We start from the raw sequence: 24,099 nt of genomic DNA, 5'->3' as shown, positions 1-24,099 counted from the left end.
CAAAGTCAGTAGGGCTTAAACAAAACAAAAAAAAAAAATCCAGCAATAATATGTTTGAGGAGGTTTGGATATTCTTTACAAGTTCGTGCCTCTTTACACAAATAAGAAAGACATCATTGATTTAATTATCTTCCCAGGGAACAATAGTGTAATACGCTGAATGGTGCTAAATGATTGATCTGGTAATTCATCTTCTGCTAACAGCTATCTATGCATTTTGTTTCTCTCCAGTCCTCAGACCGATGACATTAGCAGCAATGTCACGGAGCAGCGCTGGGCTTTCATAAAACACCCACAGATGCTCTTTCCTGCCGGTGTTTAGGGACACATGGTTATAATTTTGTCTGTATTTCTTTGTCGTAGATTACTTTTAACTACATCTGTTCAATTAAAATAAAAAAGAAAGACGCAGCTAGAGCCCATCAGCTTTATATCAGAAGTAGCCTTTTAATGAAATAGGGAGATTTAATTTTGTAAGTGTTCTGATGAGTGCGAGATACCCTTCTGTTTTTCAGAAGTTCTGTTTGGTGAATAGTTAGGAAAGGACATTATTACAGCATAAGGATATTATTGTACACGGAAAGGCATTATTAAAAGTGATTTATTGTTCCGTGTTAGGAAACTTATAGGAAAAGTCTGATAATATATTAAACTTGTTTATTATGGACTTCATATAATTTTTGAATAATGCCGCTTTTTCTTTTGACAAGAGCAATAAACTCTGCTGGTATAGACATACGTTGATTATCCCAAGTCAACTGTGTTGCTTAAAGAAACATGCCCAAACAATCAGCTCCTGACAGCTGCATCTCTCGTTATTTACAATAGCCATCACAGTAATAACTCACCATTTCTATATTAATAAGGCAGTGAAATTTATTATGATGGTATTGAAAAGTTATTAAGTACTGCATCCCAAGTGACAAAGTACCACAGCACTGTCACTATCCAAAAGCAGTTGCCCATCCATCACAAAGCTTTCCAGATGGTCCTGCATCTTTATCGCTCCCAGGTTGGTGACATCACCTGTTCACCCACTCAAAATTGATGATGAAAGCAAACAGATCTATCTTACTTACATTTACCAAATCAATTTAATTTTACAGGCCGTGGCTTAGTGACATATTGACTGTTTTCCTTAATGGCATCTACTGTACTTAATGCAAAGAACTCATCTTTGAATCCTGGCTTGCATAATGTGGCATTTCATAATAAATTTTTTATAACATTTTTATTTAATGGGAAGAATTATGATTGTTTGTCAGTTCTATTAGATGCAATTATTATTCTCTTCAGTTTAATATTTTTTATTTTTCTTTCTGCTGTTTTCTTTCTTAATGGCTAAATTCAATTTACCGTGTTTGGCTTTTAAAGTGACATTTGGCATATCTCAATTTTTTTTCTTCATATTTTAATAATCTCACAAATCTACTCCAGTGTCAGCTTTTATCTCTGTTAATTTAATGCTATTACCTGCTTCAACAGAGTGTTACTGAGCTCAAATAAAATCTACCTTGGTGGTGTTTAAATAAATAACAACCACTTTGTTTTGGAGAGAAATACAAATTCCTGAAACATCCCCTCAGTTCTGCACTGAAGAAGATAAAACTTCCTTCTCCCCATCCTATTTCTAACTCCACTTGGCCCTTACGGTTTCACTCTGCTTCCCTTGGGAGTTAATGCTCCTCCTGATTAAATTGAAAACCTCAGTGGCTTTGTGGGGAACACATACACAGACCTACAGAGAGGTTTCTGTGGCTTTAGACTGTGCCATGAAATGTGCAATTTCCTGCCCTCAAGGTCAAGGACACAGTGGAGCGTCCACTGGGGGTGGAGAGACAGTCAATTCTACACAAACCATTACAGGTTTAATTGAGACAAAAGTTTTTGTGAGGTTTTACAGCTGTGCCACACCAACACCTGCTCAATCTCCTGCTTTGGACAAAAGCCTCTTCCTGAAGCTGTTGCCACGTAGACTTTGGGTTGGCTCAGCCCCATGAGCAGGAGCCCCAGTGCTAGAGATGGCTCAGGACAGAGGGCTGGCAACCACTACAGCCTCTCAGCTACCTTGTGTGATACCGTTTTGAATGTTTTCTGAGAATAGTTCACCCAGGCAGCTGGAGAGGGAGCTCTGCAGATCTTGTTCGTGCTTCCCTTCCAGCGAGCAGCAGGTTTGCCTTAGCAAAGGAGGGTTGTGGTCTTTGTCCAAAAAAACCAGAGCATCAAATCCCACCAACCTCATGATGCAAGAGTCTGCTTAATCACATTAATCAAAGAATTAGGAGAACTGAAGAGTGGAAGTGAAGAATAGCTGAGGAAAGAGAACAGTGGGCTAATGCTGCATGATCCCCCTGTGCTAGCCCTTTCCATCCACATGGAACAACCCAAAGGACCAACAGCTTTCCTTTGCCATCAATATATTTAATTCAAACTGAATGACAAGTCCACCTGCTCATACCTTGCTATTCAAGGACCTGATGTTTGCTCATTTGCAATGATAAAGTGCCTGTTCTCTGAGCAGGGAGAACACTGGTGATAACAGGCAGGGGCTGGTTGGGGTGCAGAGCTGACATGGACTCTTGGACCGAAGCTCTGCTCACAAAGCATCTGTCTGCCCTTCTACAGGCCTCCCATTGCTGCTGCAGCAGTGTCTGACTCAGTCACAGCCTCACCACAAGACCCAGATGCAAACAACAGAAGAATTCAGGCTGGTAACACTCACAGCACCATAAGAAATGTCCTTTTTGTACACAGCTTTGGAGGGGCTGTCTGGAGCACCCTCGTGCACACTCACCCCAGGCAAGATATACGGTATGAACTCCATCCTATGTGCACTGAACACTGTGTCCCTCACTGAGAGCTTAACACAGCAGCTAAGCACGTGCTTAACTCAAACACCTGGGTAATCCTGTTGATGATAAGCCCGTGCCTAAGTGCTTTATTGGATCTCAGCCAGAGCGCTCTCTGCCTTGCAAAGCTGAGCTCCAAATGGGATAAAACATCACCTATTTGCTGAAGACGAGGTAAGGATGTCACCCCCACCTGCAGCTGCCAGAAGGGGATGATCTGTTGATCTGGGGGAGAACACACTCTCTGCAAAACTGGGTTGGTCTTGTATTGATCAAAAAGCAGCCCCACCTCCCACTATAAAACAAATCATTCCTTTTTAATTCCAAATAACAGAATAGTCCACATCCTTATTCCTGCTTTAGCTTCAATAATAATTTTGCAAAAATCCCTGGAGTCTCTATACTGCTGAGGTTCATATGCAAGAAGAAAATATAGGCAAGGAATCTGTATTATACTTCCCTGCTTTCTAACCACCTGGTCAAGTGTGGAGCTGTTTTGCACATTAATACTGTTCAAAACAACTCAAGAAAAAGCCAAGATTTGGTCTGTAAAAGTCAGGGCAGTGTGAAAGTGTCAGACAACAGCAGAAAATAAAGGGGTTTTTATTTAACACTAGGACACACTCCATATCCCAAAGAAAATATTTAGAAGTGACGAAGTCTTTGTTCCTTTTATTTTTCCTTTTTGAAAAAGGCATTATCTACTGTTCTCTCCCTGAGTGATTTCACTGACAAGGGAGTCATTTCCCTCAGCACTGTCATTGTTTAATGAGAACAGCCTAACTCGTTTTTAAGATGTGTGAATCCCATATGTAGTTATTTAGATGATACTTTTTGCCGTGTTTATATTTTAAAAAATAAATTAAAAAATATTCTGCTTTCGACATTCTGACATCTATTTTTCCAAAGGAGGACCCAAAAATCGGGGCTATCATCTATACATAAAGAATCAGCTGATAACTCCCATTGATTAGAAGTTTTCAGATGCTAAGAAAACCAAGCTATTGGTTTAGGTGCTACAACTCAGATTTGGGAGCACATAAATTAGATTTCATCTCTAAAAGCCTTTACATTTTGTAACTTATTATTTAATTTTCAGAGAGAGATGGTACATCTCTCAGACCCCAGAATCTCAGATAAACCTAAATCTAATTTTTAGAGCTGCCAAAATAAAGCCAAAGAGTGCAGAATTAAAGCTTCAAATTGTAACTATTCCAGTCCCTACAAACTAGTGGAAAGCCTGTACTCCAGAACAATTTTTAGGAAGCTGTGCCATTTTCTCCAAGGACTCACATCAAAAATGTTAGAGGAGACATAAATAAATAGCCAAATGGCCTTCTAATTTCCATTTAGAAGTCATAGCATCAGCTCAAGCATACTCTACCAAATATGAGCTGTTTTTCAGCCTCACTGGCATGACAGGAAAATATACTCTGCTCTATAAACAGATTATATGCTGCTTTATAAAGCTCTAAAATATTTTTTTACTTCTGTGACAGGTTTGATTTATAAGAGTTTATTGCTCCTGGTTTTGCCCTCCTAGTAAAGAAATAAAAGTTTGGGATAAAAAGAGCTGGGAAGAATTTGTTCTTATGAATGAGAGACTTTGAGTTTGCAATAGCAGTGAGAGACCTGAATTTGGATGCTCTACGTCCTCCGGAAGGTGCCGGTCGAAGGAAGGTGCCTGAGCTTTGGTGACCCAGTCAAGGGCTTGCTTTGAAACACTCTCCCAGTTGTTTTTCATAGCGGGGCATGAACCACGATGAAATCAACTAAATTTGCATTCCCTTGCTTTTGTTTAAAAAAAAAAAAAATAAAAATTACTGCCATCCCTTAAAAGCTTGTTTTCTTTGTTGATTAGGCAGCAGTCAATTTTCCCTTTTCAAACAACCACTGAGCAACAGCCTCCCGACCCCCTCGGATGTTCGGGCTGCCGGCAAATACTAAAACCTCCATGACAAACTGCAAAAAACCTCGACCTTTCCCCCTGTCCGGTGACCCCCTGTTCGATTTGTACTTTCGTTAACCAATACCTGATTAGATAATGCTCAGCTCCAGGCCCGCAAAATGAGATAAAATTCAAATTTATGGCTTTTCATTTAAACCGATCTACAGCACTCTAATCATGACCCAAGCACAACTATATCACAACAAATTCTCTTTGTCCCAGAGCGTGTTTTATGGCTGAACTGTATAAATGGACACAATAGACATTGTTTTCTCGGGCTTGCTCCGGCAAAACTCTGCATCGATGCCACAGGGAGACTTGCTACAGGAGAACGTAGGAACAGGCTCCATGAAATTCCTCAGCCTTCTACAGCAAATTTTTCTTTATCATCAACTGCCTGGCTGCAAAATTTAACAGCACCAGTCTTATGGCTTCCACTTCCCTCTCAACCACTACAGGCTAATCCCAGTATCAACTCAGATGGATATCAGTCAGAAAAACTGGAAGTCAGAAGTATTCCACAGCTGGAAATACCCAAAACTGTGACAACCTTTGCAAGAGAATAAAAATGTCCTTTCCAAAAATGCAGTTACCGTTCAAATATGTGTGTGGCTGTAAACTCTTCCCTCCAATGTGCAAGTAGGATTTTAGTTTAAAATTTTCTAGTGTAAGACTCTACGCTGCCCAGCAATCCTAAACAACTGCAAAAAAAAGAGCAAATATTTCATAGTAAAATCAATAATATAGGCAGCATCAGAAGAAGGTTGAGGAAGATGCTCAGCTTTTCTTCCAAAGCTATATGACTATGTTTATGTTAATATTTTCTCAAAAAGAGAGTCTTCCTTCACCATCTCTGAAAGCCAAACACCATTGTACATTCAGCTTTTCACCTTAAACTCCGATAAAATGGAAAGATTGATTTTTCCAATAACTTAATCATTCTCTCTGCAACCACAGGGGAGTCTACTCAGGAGAATTAAATAAGTACACAAGCATTAGCAATGCTGCAACCCCACTATGTATCTCTTGGAGCACCTCACACACAAGATGAAGAAAGGAGTAAGCCAGGACACAGCAAAACACCTTCTTTGGCCTGTGGGACCAGTGTGAGCAGGTTGGCACACCTCACTTTTTGAAGCCTCCAGACACAGATGACCTCTACAGCACCATGAACTATTCTAGGAATCCTATGTAATCAAACACAAGAGACTACTGTGACAGAATCTACATCAGTGCAATTCACTCATCAAGTAAGTATCATTGTGGAAAGAAAGATTTTAAAACCTCTTGTACCACAAAGTCACTTAAACCCACAGTCAGTGCCATACAGACATTTTGGTTGCATCCTTCCTCCACTGAAGATCAACAAAGAAATTTCACCTTGATATCAGCAACAGCAGAATGAATTCTCGTTTGTCAACTGACTTACTGGCACCTGGCTGGACAAATGCCCTGTTTTCCAAGAGTGCCCTTTTAAGCAGAAAAGAAGACCCCCAGAAAAGCTTAAATTTCCAAGACCATACTTAAACCTCAATAAATGACACCTTTCCCCTCACTATCCCACACTGCCTTTAGTATCGCTTCAATCCACACACCAGTAACAGCTTCTTTCCCCCTTTTATACTCCAAGGCACAAGCCCAAGACAGTAGTGGATTCCAGAGGAGTGTGATAATGAGCACCTGGGCAGGAATGGGCATCAGGAAAGTCTTCTGCAGCACTACCCACTCCCTCTCATCCATCCTTTAGCCCTAACCACCATGTGCCGTTTTACTCACTGTGTAAACTCTGGTAACCAACATTTCTTTGTCTCCCTTCAGCTACAATAAAGGTATTTAAACCCACTTGTTGGAAAAATATTCTGTTTCAAGCTCCCCTGGGCACCACAGAATGCTGAGTGAGTGACAAAATTGCAGAGGGACCTGACTGTTGATTTTGTGTGATTTTGCTCCAAAAGCTTTTCAATAGCTTCCCCCAGCTGTCCCAAATATATAACACTATTCAAATGGCACAAGTCCTGCAGCTTGAAAGGGATTCAGTCTGCCAGCTGGGCTTCCAGCACTATCAAGATATTAATTTCTTGTCTGGATAACTTAGGCTCCAATATCCTAAATATTTCAAGCAGGAAAATAAGTAATATCATAGCATATTATCCACATCTGAGAATGTGAAAATCAAGATGAGTTTCCCTCAGTTTTAGTGGGGTTATCCTGCACTACAACACTTGAGGGTCCAGTCTAAAATACCCTAGTTTTGGAATATGTTAAACCTGCAGGTACAGCCATATCTCAACAGTTTTGCTTCAGCTTCTATTATCAATATCTGAACTTAATTGTGGTGTGGTTAAAGGTCAGATTTTATGGTTTCCTGGTGCCTTTTTCAAATAATAAAGATTTCTCACTAGCAATTATATTGCATCAGAGTCTGTTAACTCGATAGAGTGCTGCCAAGTCTATAATTTCTCTTGACACTATTCTGTCATATTGTCACAGGTCTCACAAGAGTTTAAACAACTGGATGGAAAGTCGGGAATGAACTCACTGAGTGTTTATAGACAGTTAAGAGCAAATCAAACCTCTATTTCCGCCATATCTGCAAGGCTCTGCTCCACGGCAGAACTCCATTTTTCCTGGGAAAATGAACTCCCATCTCTCCAGAGGTCAGCCATGCCCCTGGAGAGCCATGCAAACTCTGCACTGCTCCCCTTATCAGAAACCAAAGGAAACGTACAGATGGAAAACTGAGATTAAGCTCTGTTCCTACAGCACATTGTTAAAACTATGAATAAAACCACGCAAGAACATTTGTTACCTCATAACACAACAGCAACATACACCACGTGATGTTTAAGTCCCTGACCTGACCATGGACCAGCAGCTCAGCCAGATCCACAGCGATATCGCAGTGAGGAAAACACGTTGTCCCCAAAGGCAGGGAAAGCAGAAGCCAACCCCAGTACTCGCCAAAGGAGTCCCTGAGCTCCCCCAGGAAAAGCAGCATTTCCCAGAGTGTCTGCAGAAGTAACGTGAACCACATCATCCTCCAGTGTGCTGGGTCTAACACCAGCATCCAAACATACTTCACCAAGTGAATGGCAAAATTCCCATTAAGTTAAATGGAAGCAGGATCGACCCCCCAGCTTCTGAGGTCCCCAAGCAGCACAAGGTTCTTCAATTTAGCCACACAACACTGCATTTTAGGGCTATTCTAATCATCACTGACAGAAAGTGAAAATGATACCCTGAAAGCAGCACCCAGTTTCTTTTCAAACCTAAAGTGCAATGACTTTTGCAAATCCCTCACCCACAAACATACTGCAGGACTATTCGAGAATAAACTAAAAACAGTACAGAAATGTTCCAGCAACGCATCACTTGCCAACATCCAACCAGACAGATTTCGTGCATGAAGAGCAATATTAATTCCTCTTTTCCTCTTTCAGTTGACACTTGTCTCCATGCAGAAAGCCCCAAAAGGCCACAAAGCAGTTGGTACACACAAATATGCTCTGGCTGCTGCAGGATCAGACTCAAATTCTGCAAATAATAATGTTTATAGACACACAAGAACTCAACAGAACAAAAGAGAGTTCGGCATCTTACCTCCCAACCGTAACTGGGATCTTTGAGGTGTGGCCGCTGCTCTCCTACAAAAGGGCCAAATTTTTCCCCTGCTTCAATCTTCCTTTTGGTCCATATCCCTAATCCTGCTCCAGGAATGTTGGATTCTCGGAGCTCAAACTCTGAAGGAATGGGAATGTCATCGGGAATGTATATTGGAGCCTTGTAAGGAGAGCTCTCCTTTGGCGTGAAAGCTTCGCTGGAGGTTGCTGGAGAAGACGGCTCTTGGATGCTGATGGATGTTGGACACTGAACATTTGCAGCCTCTCCATCAGCTTCTGGCGCTTCCTCCAAGGGAAGTTCAGGAAAGCTCTCATACAAACATTCATCACCTGGAAAAGAAAGCCAAACAGTAGGATTTGAAATATCCTGACAGATTTTGCATACGAAACCATTTCAGCCTGCGCACACAAAACGGAGAGGACGGTTTGGTAGGCGGGCGGCACCTTCATCAATCATGAATCCTGCAGCAGAGCCTCACCCTGGAAGGCCATGAGCCTTTTCTCTAGTGTAGGCCTGGGGGTACACAGGGTTTCTCAATATTCCTGACATCAAAAGTGGTTTGCATCACTGAGCCCAAGCGAGGGAATTACATACAGATGTATAGGCAGGCACACCCATTGTCCAGCCCGGTCCGGATACGGCGCTTTGCGTCGCACACGCTTTGAAATCACAATTGAAAGCCAGCATTGCATGTTACAACTGAAATCTAAGAGAAGTGAAAAGCAGGAAAGCTTTACTGGTCTTTCAGAGAGACAGATTGAACCTAAAGTAGCCAAAATTAAGTTTGATGGCCTCCAATTAGTCTTTGGAGGAAAGGATCCAGCCTACCACACAACTCCTGGCAAGAGCTTCAGCTGATGTAAATCAGTGTCTTACCATTGACCTCCAAGAAATGCAATGGTCTAAAATAAGCTCAACAATAAGATCCAAGCAGCACCTTATAGAGAACATGAACCTTCTCCTCTTACAGTTGAAAAAAAGAAAAAACCTGGGGTAGATCCAAAACACAATAAAAAAACCTTCATCTCTGGGGTTTAGCCAGCAAACAAAAACTAAAAAAGAAAAACTCACTGTTTTTGACAGCACAAAATGTAAGACTGATTGTAAATTCCTTTTAGTAAAAAAACTGAGTTACTTCAGCAAAGGCTTTAGCTGTACCAGCAATACAGTGCTCAGCCCAATAACATATGCAAAAGGAGCAAAAAGACCAACTAACCAAGAAAACTTCTAAATTATATACATTCATTTAATTTTATTAATGTTATTGGCTTTTTATACACACAAGAACTCATTCCACTTAATTCAAACCTAAATAGGAGGTGAGAATACTTTTCTCCAAGGACTGAAACTGAGAGATCGGGTATTTAAGACCTGAGCATGAGGAGATTTGCATAATATAGTTGGCCCAGAAATTAAAGCGTTACGCTGGGCTTGGCACTCAGAACGACTATGTTTCAGTGAAGAAACAGGAAACTTTAAAATGTTCTTTCAATTTCTTGCTCATTTAAGAAACTATCCATGGTAGATTAGCACCGTATGCCTTTTCCACTGGAAACTGGTCATAGCCCATTGTCTCTCACATCTTTGCTACATATTATCTCACGGTTTTATATCTGTACTTTCATGCTTCTGGTACTGCCTAAGACAAACACTGGGACATAACAAATCATTGGAATAGATTGCTCCCATCACAGGACTGGCAAACTGGATTCTTCATCTGTGAGCAATTTATTCACAGCCATGAACTGTTTTTCTTTCTTTTATGTGGCACTGGCTATGACCTCATACATGTCACAAGAAAGTTCAGCTACCCGTTCCCTCAGCCTCTGGTTTGGCAGACTCTGCCTGCACTTTAACAATTGAACCCAATATTGATTAGTTTGTCACTTTTCTAATACCTGGCACTCCGAGAACTAGAAAATCATGACTGACTCCACTATTCAGCTGAGAAGGACACACAGAGGGATTTTCCATTGCTTATGGTGCAGAAATCTTGCCATATCCTGCCATCCTGTCATAGTGCAGTGGTGCAGAGTTTGGCAAAGATGCTCAAGGGCTCATCAAAGAACCAGCGCAGAGAGCTTACTCTGTGCCTACCACTTATGAGCCCATTGCCATGCTTTCCTGCCCACAGCAACACTCATTCTGGACCTTCAAGGAAGAGGAAAAATGACATGGAAAGGATAGAGACACAGCTCCACCTGGATGCCACCACTCACTTCGCTCTGCTCTGAGACAACCACACTAGGAGCCATCTCTTACATCATGGCACTGCTGCTGCCCCCAAACACAGCTCTGCTCCAGCATGGTGGGATGGATGACAGAGGTTCATCCACACCTCCTGAGCACCCCCAAAACTCCCATGTGGTCCCTGACTTCACATGCTGGCAGCAGTGTTGTGTGCAGCCAGGGCAGGCTCGCTCCTATTCAGATGTCTTCCCCCAGCTGTTTAGATTGCAGTCCTGCCTAAAAGACTTCAGCTGTTTTTGAAACAGGGATAAAAAAACTCCAATCCATGTATACACATGGGGTGCAGGAAGAGAAATCGCTCAAGGAAAGTGATCTGGATGATGATAAGCACATGGCTCACTGGAAGGGGGGTCTGGGGGATAAAATCTTCAGCCATCTAAATTCCACTGATTTTCCATGACAGCTGGGTGCCTGACACTCAAACTCCTTAAAAAGCCTATCTCACACAGTCACTGTGGTTTTCCCTGTCCCACCGAGCAGTGTCCCATAAAACCAAGGTTCTCCTTGTGTCCCACAGTCAACTCTCCTCCACCAAATAACAGAGAAAACCTCAGCCAAACAAATTAAGTCACAGCAAGCAATGACCTGCTCTGTGCCTTTCTCAAAGGCACCTTCCTCAGCCCCACTTGCCAGCAGCGCCTGCCCATGAGCCAGCACAAGCCAAGCCTTAAACATTTAGCAAGCACAGCTTTACAGATGTTTCTTCTCCCCCGGGGACAGTCCAGTTTAATTTCTCTTTCTCAGACTCAAAGGCCTCGGTTATACTTATCTCAGTCATTCTGGCTACGCTCGTTTTTAGCCATATAGGGTCAAACCTGCAGCTGATAAATTGGCCTCTGGAAGCCTGGCAGGGAGACAAGTCCGTTTGCTGGGTCTATTGTGCCTCCTTTGATTTCCAGCAGCCACACCCGATGTCGTCGTTAAACACTGGCTTTCAGCTTGAAAGCTCTGGAAAATATAATAGGCCTGTATGCCCCAAAGCTCTAACAGTGTGGGTAGAACAGATTACTGAAATAGACTTTGTCTGAAATAGCAATGTATTCTAGAAAAAAAATTTTTAAACCTCAAAATAAACACAGAGTTGAATTATGACTGAGCAAGAGATGGAAAGACCACTAAGACATATTTGTGAAATTAATGATATAAGGAGTTATATTAAAATCAATGTACATGAACCAAGGGTCTGGGCCTAATTTTCAAAGGGTGTGTGACTTTTCCCCTTAAAATTTACACCCACATGGGTCAGAGGGGCTTCCAGCAAAATCATAGGATATTGACTGATAGAAAACCTTTGTAAGGTTAGGATTAAACCCAGGGACTTTGCTGATAAGCATCATTTTCACAGTGAACTGCAAATCATTCACATAGATAGCTCTGCAGTTTTGAAATTCAAGATGGCTTCTTTAAATTCCAATAATTATCCCCACTAGAAACAGGATGAAATAAGAAATGAGGCCCCTGATAAGGGAAGAGATGAGATTAGGTAGTGTGGAAGCTTAGATGTTAGTCTCCATAAAGTTCTTCACCGCTACTTTACAATAAAAACATGAGCAAGCTTCAAAGGAAACCCAGGAGGAAAGGTTAATTGCTACTAAAAGACCAGGGTGGACACCTGGGTTTGCACTTTTGACAAAACCTTGCATGCCAGCAGGAAAGAGTCCACATGGCCATGTGCTGGGGAGGTGCCTGATGAGGATGGAAGAGCAAAGTGCCAAAGCCACCTCTGTAACTGTGGGGTCTGGGGTCACTGAGACTGAGAGGCCTCCTGTGCATGGCTGGGAAGAGGAGAGGACTTCCTTCCACCAGGATGTTTCTTAGCAGTTTCAGCATGCTCTTCCTCTCCAAGAGCAATTAGGTGAGAGGCACTAATGACAGAGAGGCAGAGGTTGCTGAACACAACCCAAACCACTTTCCCCTGGCTGTGGCCGCGAGCGAGGCAAAGACGTGCTGCTGTCAGAGCACACTGGGCCACATGCTCAGGGAGACTGTGACTTTGTGCAGCTGAAATGCCACATGATGGCATCTCACGTTGAGCAGACATGCTAGACTGTTACATTTATCAGTGTTTCAGGGCAGTCTTAAACTTCACACAAAGTCCTCCAAGGATCAAGTCAACACCCAGATCTGCAGAGTCAAACCACCCATAACAAACAGAAACACATCCATACAGACCACCCACTCTTCTTCAAGCAAATTGTGCCTGAGGATATACATTCCCAAAGTGACTATTGACTGATAAACACTCTAGCACATAAGGAGGGGCAAACACTAATCTCTTCTCTGTGGTGACCAGTTACAGGACCTGGGGAATGGCCTGAAGCTGTGTCAGAGGAGGTTTAGGTTGGATATTAGTAAAGGGTTCTTCACTCAAAGGATGTTTGGACACTGAAATAGGCTACCCAGAGAAGTGGTCACAGCACCAAGGCTGACAGAGTTCAAGGAGTATTTGGATGACACTCTCAGGCACATGGTGTGACTCCTGGGGATCATCCTGTGCATGGCCAGGAGTTGGACTTGATGATCCTTGTGGGTGCCTCCAACTTGGCATATTCTGTGATTCAGTGAAATCCAGTTCTCTGCACTTGGATTCATCCACGTGGCCACCAGTGACTTAATCATAAACTGGATGGCTGATTACTCCAGATGAAAGAGGTAGGCTGAAAGCAAAGGCATCTAGAGAGCCTACTTCAGAATGCCATCACCTTCTGGGCAGGATAAAGTAAGAGCTGAGATAAATGTGGAAGTGGCTTTTTGCAATGAGAAGAGACACACAGTTTCATGCCTGCAACTTCTCAAAGGTGAGAAAGATGACCCCTAGTCCCAAAGATTAGACACCAGGAGAACTAACTATTTGATGGGAGAATTCCATCACACGTCAGGAGCTTTGAGCTCCACGAGCTTTATTGATCATCCCTGATACAAGCCTTCGGGGAGGATGCATTAATGAGGGCTTTAGGGAGCATAGTAGGATCAGGTGAATTAATCCCTTTCTCCTGTCTAAGGTAAGGGTGTACCCGAATGTGTCACAAAGTCCTGAATCAGATCCTTCAAAGAGACCAGCGAGAATTTACATTTGTTTGACCTAGCATTACTATTCAGTGCAGAGGAAATCAGCCTGGAGTATTTGCATGGATATCTGAAAAGGAGACAGGCATTTCCTGTTGCATACAAATGGACACCTTTATCTGAATTTCTGTTTGAACAAGTATTAAAGGAAAAAAAAACCTGTTAGAGGCAGAGACTGATTGATTACAAAATATATCCACATCAGTCTAGAACACGGGAGGTCAAGAAAAGCAGAAAATTAGGAGAAGAAAACCCATTAGCTCCAAAAGGAACACACAGCCAGTGGTGAAGGAAATGGGAGCCACCTGACAGTCCACACCAGGTGGTCATGACTCAGAGGGGGCCAGAGGAGAAGCAGAGAAGGATCCTTAGCTTTAGAAACGTGCAGAGATTGGGTTACTATCTCCAGGCGCAGGAGGGACTCTAGCCAAGAGCTACATTACTCTACTTGAACACTTTATCAGTTAACGTACCTGAGACTGGTTTGTGCCGCTCCCTATTCACAGAACTGTTCTGTGGAGCTGGACCTAGTGACAATTATTTATTATTATTTGTGTTGTAACACAGTCTGGGGGCCCCAGGCAGGACCCCATTGTCAAAAGCATCAGACAGACCTAATCAAGTGAGATTAGATTCTAAACAGACTAGAGCTAGTAATTCCCAGTTAGGTAAAAATCATAAAGCATGGGACAGAAACAGTTTTACAAATAGCAAGTTCCATTGTACAACAAAAGAGATTAAAAGCACTTTTAGAGATAAACACAGCACTTGAAGCTGTTCTGAATCATTACTTCAATTACAAAGGAAAAATACTTTCACAATCATTAGCCTTCAAACACATGGGGATTTTGCATATTTGTGTTACTTGACCCTAACACAAGTATGAGAAAACTAAAGCTGCCCTGAACACACTCAAAAGGTCCAGCCCTGAAAACCACGCTCATGGACCATGCAGTGAGAGCAAGGGGGACCAAAGCACCCTTGTGGTGGCCCCAAAGGCCAGATTCTGATTTCTCTTACACAACTCTTAAATCTTAAGTAATTATTTTAGACTTCCACCAAGGAATAAACGAGATCAGTGTCTGCCCTGGACTTTGCCAAAGTTACTTGAATTTCCTCAGATTGACACTAATGTGACAAAATTAGAGGAAAATGTGGTGCCCAGATTTCAGCCTTCCCTTCGTGCTCGTGACACTGCTGATCACGGAGGGCATTTGCCTCCCACACCTCTGTCCTGAGCCGCGAGGAGCAAACCCTTCTGCGTGCCGGCAGAAGAGGGAGTTGTAGGAAAAGCTGCGCAGACAAAGGCAGGAGAAAAAGGCAGCTCGAGGCGGCCTGAGCACAGCTTTGGGCCCGAAGTACCCAAATCACCAACTTCCTGCGGTGCTGCACCACGGGCAGCAGAATCTACATGAAACACAAAGGGAGCTCAGCTGGGGGCACCACTGGAGCGCCCCGGGCAAAGGGCTCCAGGCTGCTGGTGGCTTCTGTCTGAGCTCATAGCAAGATACACATCAGTAACAACAGCGCAGATAATGCACAAGACAAATTAAAAACCTTCCTTGCACGGGAAGCAGCTTTTGCTTCCTAAATTACAGTGTCTGCAGAAAAGAACTCTGAAGCAGACGGCTCAGACTGGGAGCAAAGTGAGCTCCCAATGGTAGGATGAGCACCGAGCACTTGAGAGAAATCTGTCCACAGGCAAGTGAGAAAAGAAGTTGAACACACTCAAGAGCATCAGGTCTTTAGGAGAGGATAACTTCAGCTTTGCCAAGTGTTGGTATTAGACCCGCAAATTTATAATATAGTAACTGTGTAAGGACCTGCCCGTCGTCTCTGGCAATTCTCACCATCAGCCCCTACAATAAGTAGTAGCGTTTGGTGCTCTGTCTAGTGTCATTCATGTCTAATTGAGTAACACAGTCAAAAGCATCTGATGTGGACCAGACGCTGGCTTTTAATTAGGGTCCAGCACTGAGAGACTACGGGTCAAATTCTACTTTCATTTGCACAGGAGCTGCTCTCCTTGATGTCGGGGGAAGTTGCACCTGCACAACTGGAAAGCAAAATTTGGCTGCTTGTGTTCCTGTGCACTTTCCATATAAATTACTGTACTACATGCAGCAACAAAGGATTATAAATGTTGGCTGGCACGCACTGAATTTATTTACAAGTTAAGTCTAATTTTATTTATAGTTCCAGTACAATCATCTCTGGTAGAAATATTTATGTTATCTGTACTTCTGGTCTGTTAGAGTCTACTGCAATCATAAACACCGCTGAAAAATTATTCGCAGTTAGCAGGGTTTAAACTACCCATTATATCACTAGCTAGTGCCAATAAACTTTGGTGCTGGTTGATAAAGTTTCCTCAATGGAATAAATATATATATTTGACTTTCAAAACCTTTCCTGGGTTACACGGAGTGGGGGGTAAGAGAAGAGGGAAATGCCAGCTGTAGGATTTGATATACTGAGAGCCAGATCTGCAGCTAGCAAGGAGCCTAGAGAGATCCACAGCAGCTGGGAGGCAGCCCAAAGCCTGCTAAAACTCTAACTAATAGCTTAAATTTGTATCTTAGTAAAATATTTCAACTGAAGGGAGCTGTAGCAGCTAACACGTACTCACTAATGCCCTTCATGACTCTTATATGGAGTAGACCCAAGGAAAAAGAAGAAAAAAAAAAATCTACTTTGAAATTTTGAGCCCTGGGTACTGGTCACTGCTAAAGGAGGAAAACGGATTAGAGGAACCAGCTTTTGTTCGTTGTTCAATTGCCATAATGGTAAACATGACATATTCTCACAGTGACGTGACACAAGAAGCCAACATGCTCAGGAAAAAAACTAAGGACAGGAAGGTTAAACGTGAATTAGAGAGATCAGCCACTTATAAAGAGAAAATACTAACTAGGAACAAAATTAACTAAATCTGTATCGGCTGGGGTAAGACAAAAAAGGTAATGCACTTTAGCAGTCCCTGCAACAGTGAAAAACTATTACTGCAAAAGAACATTTTAAAATAAGAACATTTACTTAAACTACAGTATTATAATCAACACAAATGAAACTTTATCTCAGTGTAATAAATCAGTGTAACTGAACTTCTTTTTACTCATTAGTAGACCTTTACTGTTTTAAACTGAGATATGTCACAAAGTAGCACTGGAAATCACATGCCTCTTTCCAACAGAAAGCAGTAATAAAAGATGACCATTCTACCAAATTATAATGAAGACAGATAACAGAGTGAATTATAAAACAAAGGTTATAGATAGAGACTGAGCCTTGTAGAGGTAATGACTTTTAATTGGATTGAGTTTATCATATTTTCAGAGGTACAGCACAACCAGAAGAAAGGATTAGAATTATTTCCACATTTCATTATTTGGCATAATGAGAAAACAGAGGGAGGTCCACATCCCTGATGTGTTTGGTAAGCCACAGGAGATGTTGAACATGTCAGTATCTGGTAGAGTACGGTCCTGAGACGCAAATGCATTCACTCCCTTATAATGCAGCAAAGTGTAATCACTTGAAAAAAAAAAAAAAAAAAAAAGGGGGAAAAAAAAGCCAGGTCATGAAGTTTTGTTTCAAAAGCACATTATGAATAAAAAGGAATTTAACCCCTTCCTGCCAGCAGCCATTTCAGCACTAGCCTATAAACACCTATCCATCTGCTTTGGGAAGCTGAGCAATTCTCACTGTAAGCACCAATAGCTTAAAGAGAATGAAGTAGTGATTGTTCAGCGACTCCATCCCCTCTCATGTATAGTCTTGGTTCAGTCACACCATCAGGGCAAAAAGGCCCTGGGGAAACCATCAAGGAGGGGACCTGCATTGCCTGAATCCCAAAGGGCCTGCACTCCACCTGGGAAGAGTACAGGACATGGACCAGCCAGGAGAAGGCAGCTCAGAATATCCTAAGTTAGAAGGGACCCACAAAGATCAGAGTCCAACTCCTGGTCCTACACAGGACAACCTCAAAAGGTTGGGGATGAAAGAGCAAGAGGTGAGGGATTATCAAAGAAGGCCTGGTGGACACAGCAGGGTACCAATAACGTACCTGTTCATGTGCTATATCCAAGTATTTCAGGGAGGGATGGACTTTTGGGGAGCTGCCTCTGGAAAACTGAGCTGCCACAGAGCAGAGAGTTCTGCACCAGCAGCCAGACAGCTTTTTAATTATGCAATTACAGTGAGAGAGTATTAATTATACTCGAGTGACACTGTGATACACTGTAGTTAAGTCCTTGAAGCACTAACAGAAGTACTCATAACAAATACACTAATCAGGAAAAGTATCGGATAATTAATCCTACAATACTGTCCACTTCAGAAACTCAAGGTCTGGCAAGACGGGCTCCCAGCATTTGTTTCCGAGGAGATACAAGGCCACAATTTTTCCTGCAAGTGACTTTTCAAGAGAAGGTCACCCAGTAACACACGGGACATACTTAGCTGATTGGAAAATCATGAATCTTAAGAGCAACTATCCTTCATGTCAGGTGTGTGGGTGGGTTCTGCATCATTCTAGGGCATCAGGTTATGTTTATATCCAACCAGTTTGGTTGACTAAAGTCCCTTTTTTTTTTTTTTTTTTTTTTTTAACAAAAAGCCCTTTGGGACTGTTTTATTTCACCATATGAGGGAACAATTTTATTCCTGCATGACAGCATTGTTTGGGGTGGGATTATTCCAAAACTTGGATGACAATTTGTTTCTGTTTGTCTCCAGGACACCCAGGTCCTTGGCTGGCACACTCATTGTGTGCCATAAGTTCTTCTCATTGGTATGTCATTCAACAAAACATACATGTTTTCAGATTGCAAGAATTTTTTGTTTCATTTTTCCAGGAAAAAGAGCATTTGAACCAGATTTATCTACATTATCTCCACCAACTTCCTCCAGAGACTGCCCGTTCCTCCAAACACTTCCACAGTTTATTCTGACAAATGAAATTCTACCTGTCCCAGCCATACATTTTAAATAAGCACTAACTAATTTTTAATCTCAACAAAATATTTATGGTCAATAAAATATATTTGTGTTTCCTGCCACATTTCAGGAGGCTGGTCTGTCCCAGCAAACTTGGGATTTATGGGGTATCTTAAAGTCAGTGGGACTTTTGCCAGTGAGTTTACTGAAACAATCATTTCAGCGGTGATGCAGATGAGGTTTGTCCACAGAACTGACAGCATTTACTGCAGGCATCCAAGCACAACGGGGAAAAAGCTACTTGCTGCCCTACAACAGAGCCCATGGCAGTATGACTTCAAACAAGGACGGAGGCAAAAGGAAACTACACCCTTTAAGTACACTGAAATTCTGTGTTACCTTTCTAAGACAGTTTATTTTTTCTGGAAATCGTGGCATACATGAGTGTGATGAGCTACAATGATCTGTAGCAATTATTTTTCTTGGCCTTTGTATAAGAGGACAAGGGGAAACATCAGGCTTTTTGCAATCAAGACATCCATACAGGGGTAAAACAATGGCCCAGGTCCTCAGTCACCACAGGCTTCATGTGCTTCAGCCCATGAATGATGCTGAACTGCCAGTGGCCACAGATCCCTCCCTGTGCCCTGTCTGTATCCTCTGCTATGGGAAGGTTCTCAAAAAACAGAAGTTAGCTCTCCCCTGAAAATCCTTCATTTCCTCTCCACCTTCCCATTTCTTTCCCTTCCCACTCTTCTTAGAACTGTTTCATTTTCTTCTCCATGTTATTACCAAAAAAATCATGGAAAAAGAAAACATTCAGAGAAGTTAGAGAAAAAAAAATCCAAACCCCAAATATTACAGCTTTGAGAGTTTTGCTGAGCAATCAGGAGACTCGTTTTAAAAGGAAAAGTGTTTGCAGAAATTTGGCAAATCCAGGATGTTGTCACCTCTTTCCTATAAAATTGTTCCTCATGTAATTTAGAAACTCCTCCAAGAGTGTTTGTCTGGCTGTATTTTTACCCAGCACGTCTCTGAAGGGTGTTTTCTCTGTGGTTGACTGCTTGGAGGTTTTCAACACTATCTAAGAGCTTTCCACTCCTGCCTCTCTCCCATGCTGGTGGTCCGCAGCTGATGCTGGGAGGTGTCTGTTCCCTCTTTAACACATATTTTCAACCTCAGCCAAAAGTCCTTTGTTACTCCCTTCACTTGGACACAGAGTAACACCTCTGTTCACCCCTTTTCCCTGTTCTTTGGAGGGAAACGAGCAAAATTTATCACATCCATCTGCATTGCTGTACTCGTGGAGAAAAGTTCCACTGCAGCTCTTGAGGACCAAGAGCCCGACTGCCCATGGTGCCCTCGTCTCATGAGGTTGGAGACCTCCACAGGAGCCAAGGCTCCACAGACAGATATCACAGACACAGAAACCACTGGGGAGTTTTTAGCCAGCAAAGACCGGAGTTTTTGAAGAGCAGCTACTTAGAAAAAGATCAAGAAGGTATTTCAGCACACACAGGACTAACAGGAAGGACCTCCTGGGCTCTCGCCTCCCTGGTCTATCAAACCAGAGTCTTTGCTTATACTGGGAGCGAGTAGCTCTGACACTGCATGCTCAGTTGCTTTTGCAAACATATCCAGTAACAAATTCTCCCATTCCCTCTTGGGTTTCCCATTTCTTCCATGGGATCATATTATCTCATTTGCCTCAGATGAGCTCCATGGTGAATAGCTCATCTCTCCCCAGTGCTTTGAAGATGCAAAGCAGGACAGTATGGAAATGCCAAGTGTTCTCATAGCACCAGTAGCCTGTTGCAAGGCAGCAGGAATGACAGTCCTCATTCTGATCACATCCCCCTTCCAAAATCAACAGTGACACCAGTGTGAAACCAGAACGAGACCCCCGCTGTGAAACAGTTAACATCAGTTAGATCTAGTCTGACTTTAAAAAAAAAAAAAAAAAAAAAGAAGAGTAGGAATACAGTTTATTTTACATGGCTTCCTGGTCAAAGCCTCAAATGTTTTCTAGATATTTATTAATATATATTAACTGTAAAGAAAGTTAACTGCTAATGTAATTTATTCCCCTCTTTGTTCCATACACCTTGTATTGCTTTCTATGAAGATGTTGATTTTGGAGAACCAGAGGGGTCCTGGGGAGCTGCTAACGGAGGGCAATAAATCAGCACTCTGAAAGCTTCTGGTTCATCCCAATAACTTGGAAGCAAATCTGAAAAATAATCTTTTTTTCCTTTTTTTTTCCCCCCAAACTGGCAATCTTCACAAGCTCTATTGTTTTCACGTGCAGGCTGATATATGACAGCTTAAATAAATACATAGTTCTTAATGGAGTAAATTCAGCCTTCGTGTAACTGGATGCCATGCCATTAGAGACCTTGGCCCAGGCAGTGCTCTCCATCCCAAAGGATCTCACAGGACCCTACAAGCTCAAACTAACATGCGGCTGTTATATATTTTAATTCTACTTATTATGTCACTATGGACTAATCTTCTGTTATAGAGACTACTTAACTATCTATTTATGTTTACAGATGTGGATTTAAGTACTGTTTATAATGACAAGGATGTATATATACAACATGTATATGTAATATAATATTATATATAAACACAGAGACACATCCTAAATCATAGAAGTCCTTGAGCAAAAATGGCTTGAGAAGATCAGGCTTTTTTATGCCAGGAAAATAATGTGGCTTTTCCCAATTTTTTTCTGAGAACAATTCAAATTCCTTTTGTCCAAAATAAAGCCAAAAATGCTCAGAAATTTTTAAGCTACACTGTTATGCTTCACAAAACCGTAAGTGGTTATGAAAAAGATCATTTTTCAGATACCCTTCACTGTAGCATCAGTGTCTCTACCAGGAAAGAAGAGCAGAGCAGAAGCAACACGGACTGCACTTGTTCATGCATCAGTGATGTGATTACTGCTCACAGAAGACGTTTCCAGAGTGAGGAAGAGGAAACAAATTGCATTTTAAGCCTTCCCTGGTAAGCTCAGTAGAAACTGAAGTCAAAGGAAAGCAGCTCTTCCTAGAGCGCTTTTCAAAGCAAGCATCAAACTGGTGTTTAGCTGACCTCCTCCACACTCCTGTGAACCTCAGTTCAGCAAGTTAGGTAAGGCCATGCATAACTTCAAACATGTGGAGGGAAAAAAAATCCAAGTGTTGTCCCGAGAATGTGTTGAAAGAGCACTCTGTGCACAACCATGACTCTGTCTCCCCAACTGCAGCTGCGTGGGTGAACTCAGACCCACGGTCACAAACTCAATCAGTGGCACGTTAGAAAACAGTCAGATTGTCTGCACTTGGCATCCCTTGGTCCTTCCCCACAAAGCTGCAGTCCAGCTGCTCTGCAGTTGGCAGTTCATGTACAGATCCACATGGGAAAAGCTGGAGATGAGCAAAGTGAGCCTCTGAAGAGCTCTAAAGTGAAGACTGAAATCTTGCACTAAAAGTGCATGTTGGGTACAGGGAAAACTGCATTTTAGTGAGGGCTCTAGACTCTGGATGGGTCAGCTGGAGGAGGGCAGGTCAGGGACTAAGCACCAGGATAGCCTGGCCCTAGAATTCCTCTCCCACGTGCTGTGCTCCCCCTTACGCTACAGCGCCCACTTTTCCCTGTTGAAGCCAACACCACTCCCCTCCAAAAGCAGTGGAACCACCAGAATCTCACATGTACCAACCTTGAGGGAGTACAACCAATAGCCCAAAGCTTGAGCAACACTTTCCAAAACCCAAACCACCTGGACCAAGTGCTGTGGTCCTTTAGGAGCTTTGGTCTCTTAGAAAGTGCCTGCAGAAAGGATACGTCCAGGCCTGAGAACCCCAGAGATGCTGCCCAGTTCCCAGACTGGGCTGACAGAGTCCCAAGCATGCTGGAGAGCCCATTTCCATTCCCTGTTGCCCACCAGGGACTTCATCTTGGGGTTAACCCTGAGGTCTCTCACCAGAGGCCAAAACTCCAGAACTTATACATGCACAGGGAATTTTAGAGGAGAAAAATTGCTCAGCACCCGTTTTGTGCAGGTATTTTTGGCTGAGTGGGATATACCAAATAAATACCTTTTATTGTTTAAAGTGCAAATCCCAGCAACTACTTTGAACAGGAGCATTTGGTAGTTGACACATCTACGGATGTTTTAAATCATAAGGGCATCCACTCCATTTTGGTTTTAATGTGTTTGTGTGTGAAGTTCTTTGTCATTCCAGCCCACCTGTCTCAGGGCACAGAAATCGAAAACAGGAGTAACTCTCAAATTTCACCTCAATTTAATCCATCACAGAAAGCAGACTGGTTTTGCACTGTATTAAATAAAAAGAAAAAAAACCACACCAGGACATTTAAACAAAGTGACACAGATCATCAGCAGATCAACTGAAAATGACAGCTCAATCAAACAAATGTATGTTGAGAATTTCCACAGGGCAGCTCTAGCTGCAGCCAAACCAAATTTGTTTAGTATACATAAGTTAGCTGCTTAGAAACATTCAGTATTCTGCTAGCCAGATGATGACTTTCCCAGATAAACATCTATTTAACCAAATACCCCCCCACACACAAAAGTGCTAGCAGAGTTTTGATGTATTCTCCTAGTCTCTTAAAAATAAGAGTTTGTTCTGGTGGCAGGTTGGTATCAACCCACTCATGTGGCACCTACCTAAAAATAACTAAACTCTCCTTTAACAAAGTGTTATAACCACCAAAACTCTATAATCCTGATGGAGTGTTTCTGGCTGCCAATAAATTCACAAAAGTGGCATTAAGATGATATAGAAATTACGAACTTTGGAAGTGCCAGAGAAAACTGTGCATCCTATGCCATATATCAAATAAATGGAGAGGAGGGGATTTGTCTGATTCCTCTTTTAAAGAGAGGTATTCCTCCTGAAATCAATGACAAATCTCCTATAGAATCCAGAGGTGCCACATAAAGCTTTCACTGAGGAAATATATTGATAAGAGCTTTCCTCTGTGATTCTGTCCTGCTTTAGAGCTGATTTTTTGTGGTGGTATTTAGTAACAGTGGAAGTGGAAAAAAAATAGCTTTGAAGATGAGGAAGCCATTTGGAAAATTTATTTTAGAGGTCACTGAAATATAGAAGAAGCTTCAGCCAAAAATCAGATGCCTGAATAAAAGATGCTTCAGTTCAGAAAAGAGCAGAGCTCCCTGCTCCGGGCAAAATCAAGGAGATTGCATTGGACTGAAACCAGACAAGGATGATGTGGTCCACATCCACTGAAATCAGTGGCCAAAATCCCACCTGATGTGAAAAAAACCAAGATTTTATTTAGGGGGGGGCTGTTTCAGAGACCAGTGGTGCACTTGCTGTTCACCCAGCACATGTACACACGTGTGCTTAAGAAGTGATTGTGCAGCTACGTAGCTCCAAGTTGAATAAGGGA

The 24,099-nt window shown here is 42.3% G+C and overlaps 1 protein-coding gene across 1 annotated transcript in view; it reads right to left on the bottom strand.

Annotated features, from left to right (window-relative positions):
* MECOM (MDS1 and EVI1 complex locus) overlaps positions 1–24,099 on the bottom strand; it is a 333,598-nt gene that overhangs the window by 176,774 nt on the left and 132,725 nt on the right. The window contains exon 2 of the mRNA XM_027733289.2: positions 8,398–8,747. Within this exon, the coding sequence (XP_027589090.1) occupies positions 8,398–8,747 (350 nt within the window). The remainder of the gene's footprint in view (positions 1–8,397; positions 8,748–24,099) is intronic.

Source organism: Pipra filicauda, unplaced genomic scaffold, assembly GCF_003945595.2.
Source record: "Pipra filicauda isolate LSUMZ 115617 unplaced genomic scaffold, ASM394559v2 scaffold244_size1468961_pilon, whole genome shotgun sequence".
NCBI classification, from domain to species: Eukaryota; Metazoa; Chordata; class Aves; order Passeriformes; family Pipridae; genus Pipra; species Pipra filicauda.
This window is presented reverse-complemented; position numbering and strand designations above follow the sequence as displayed.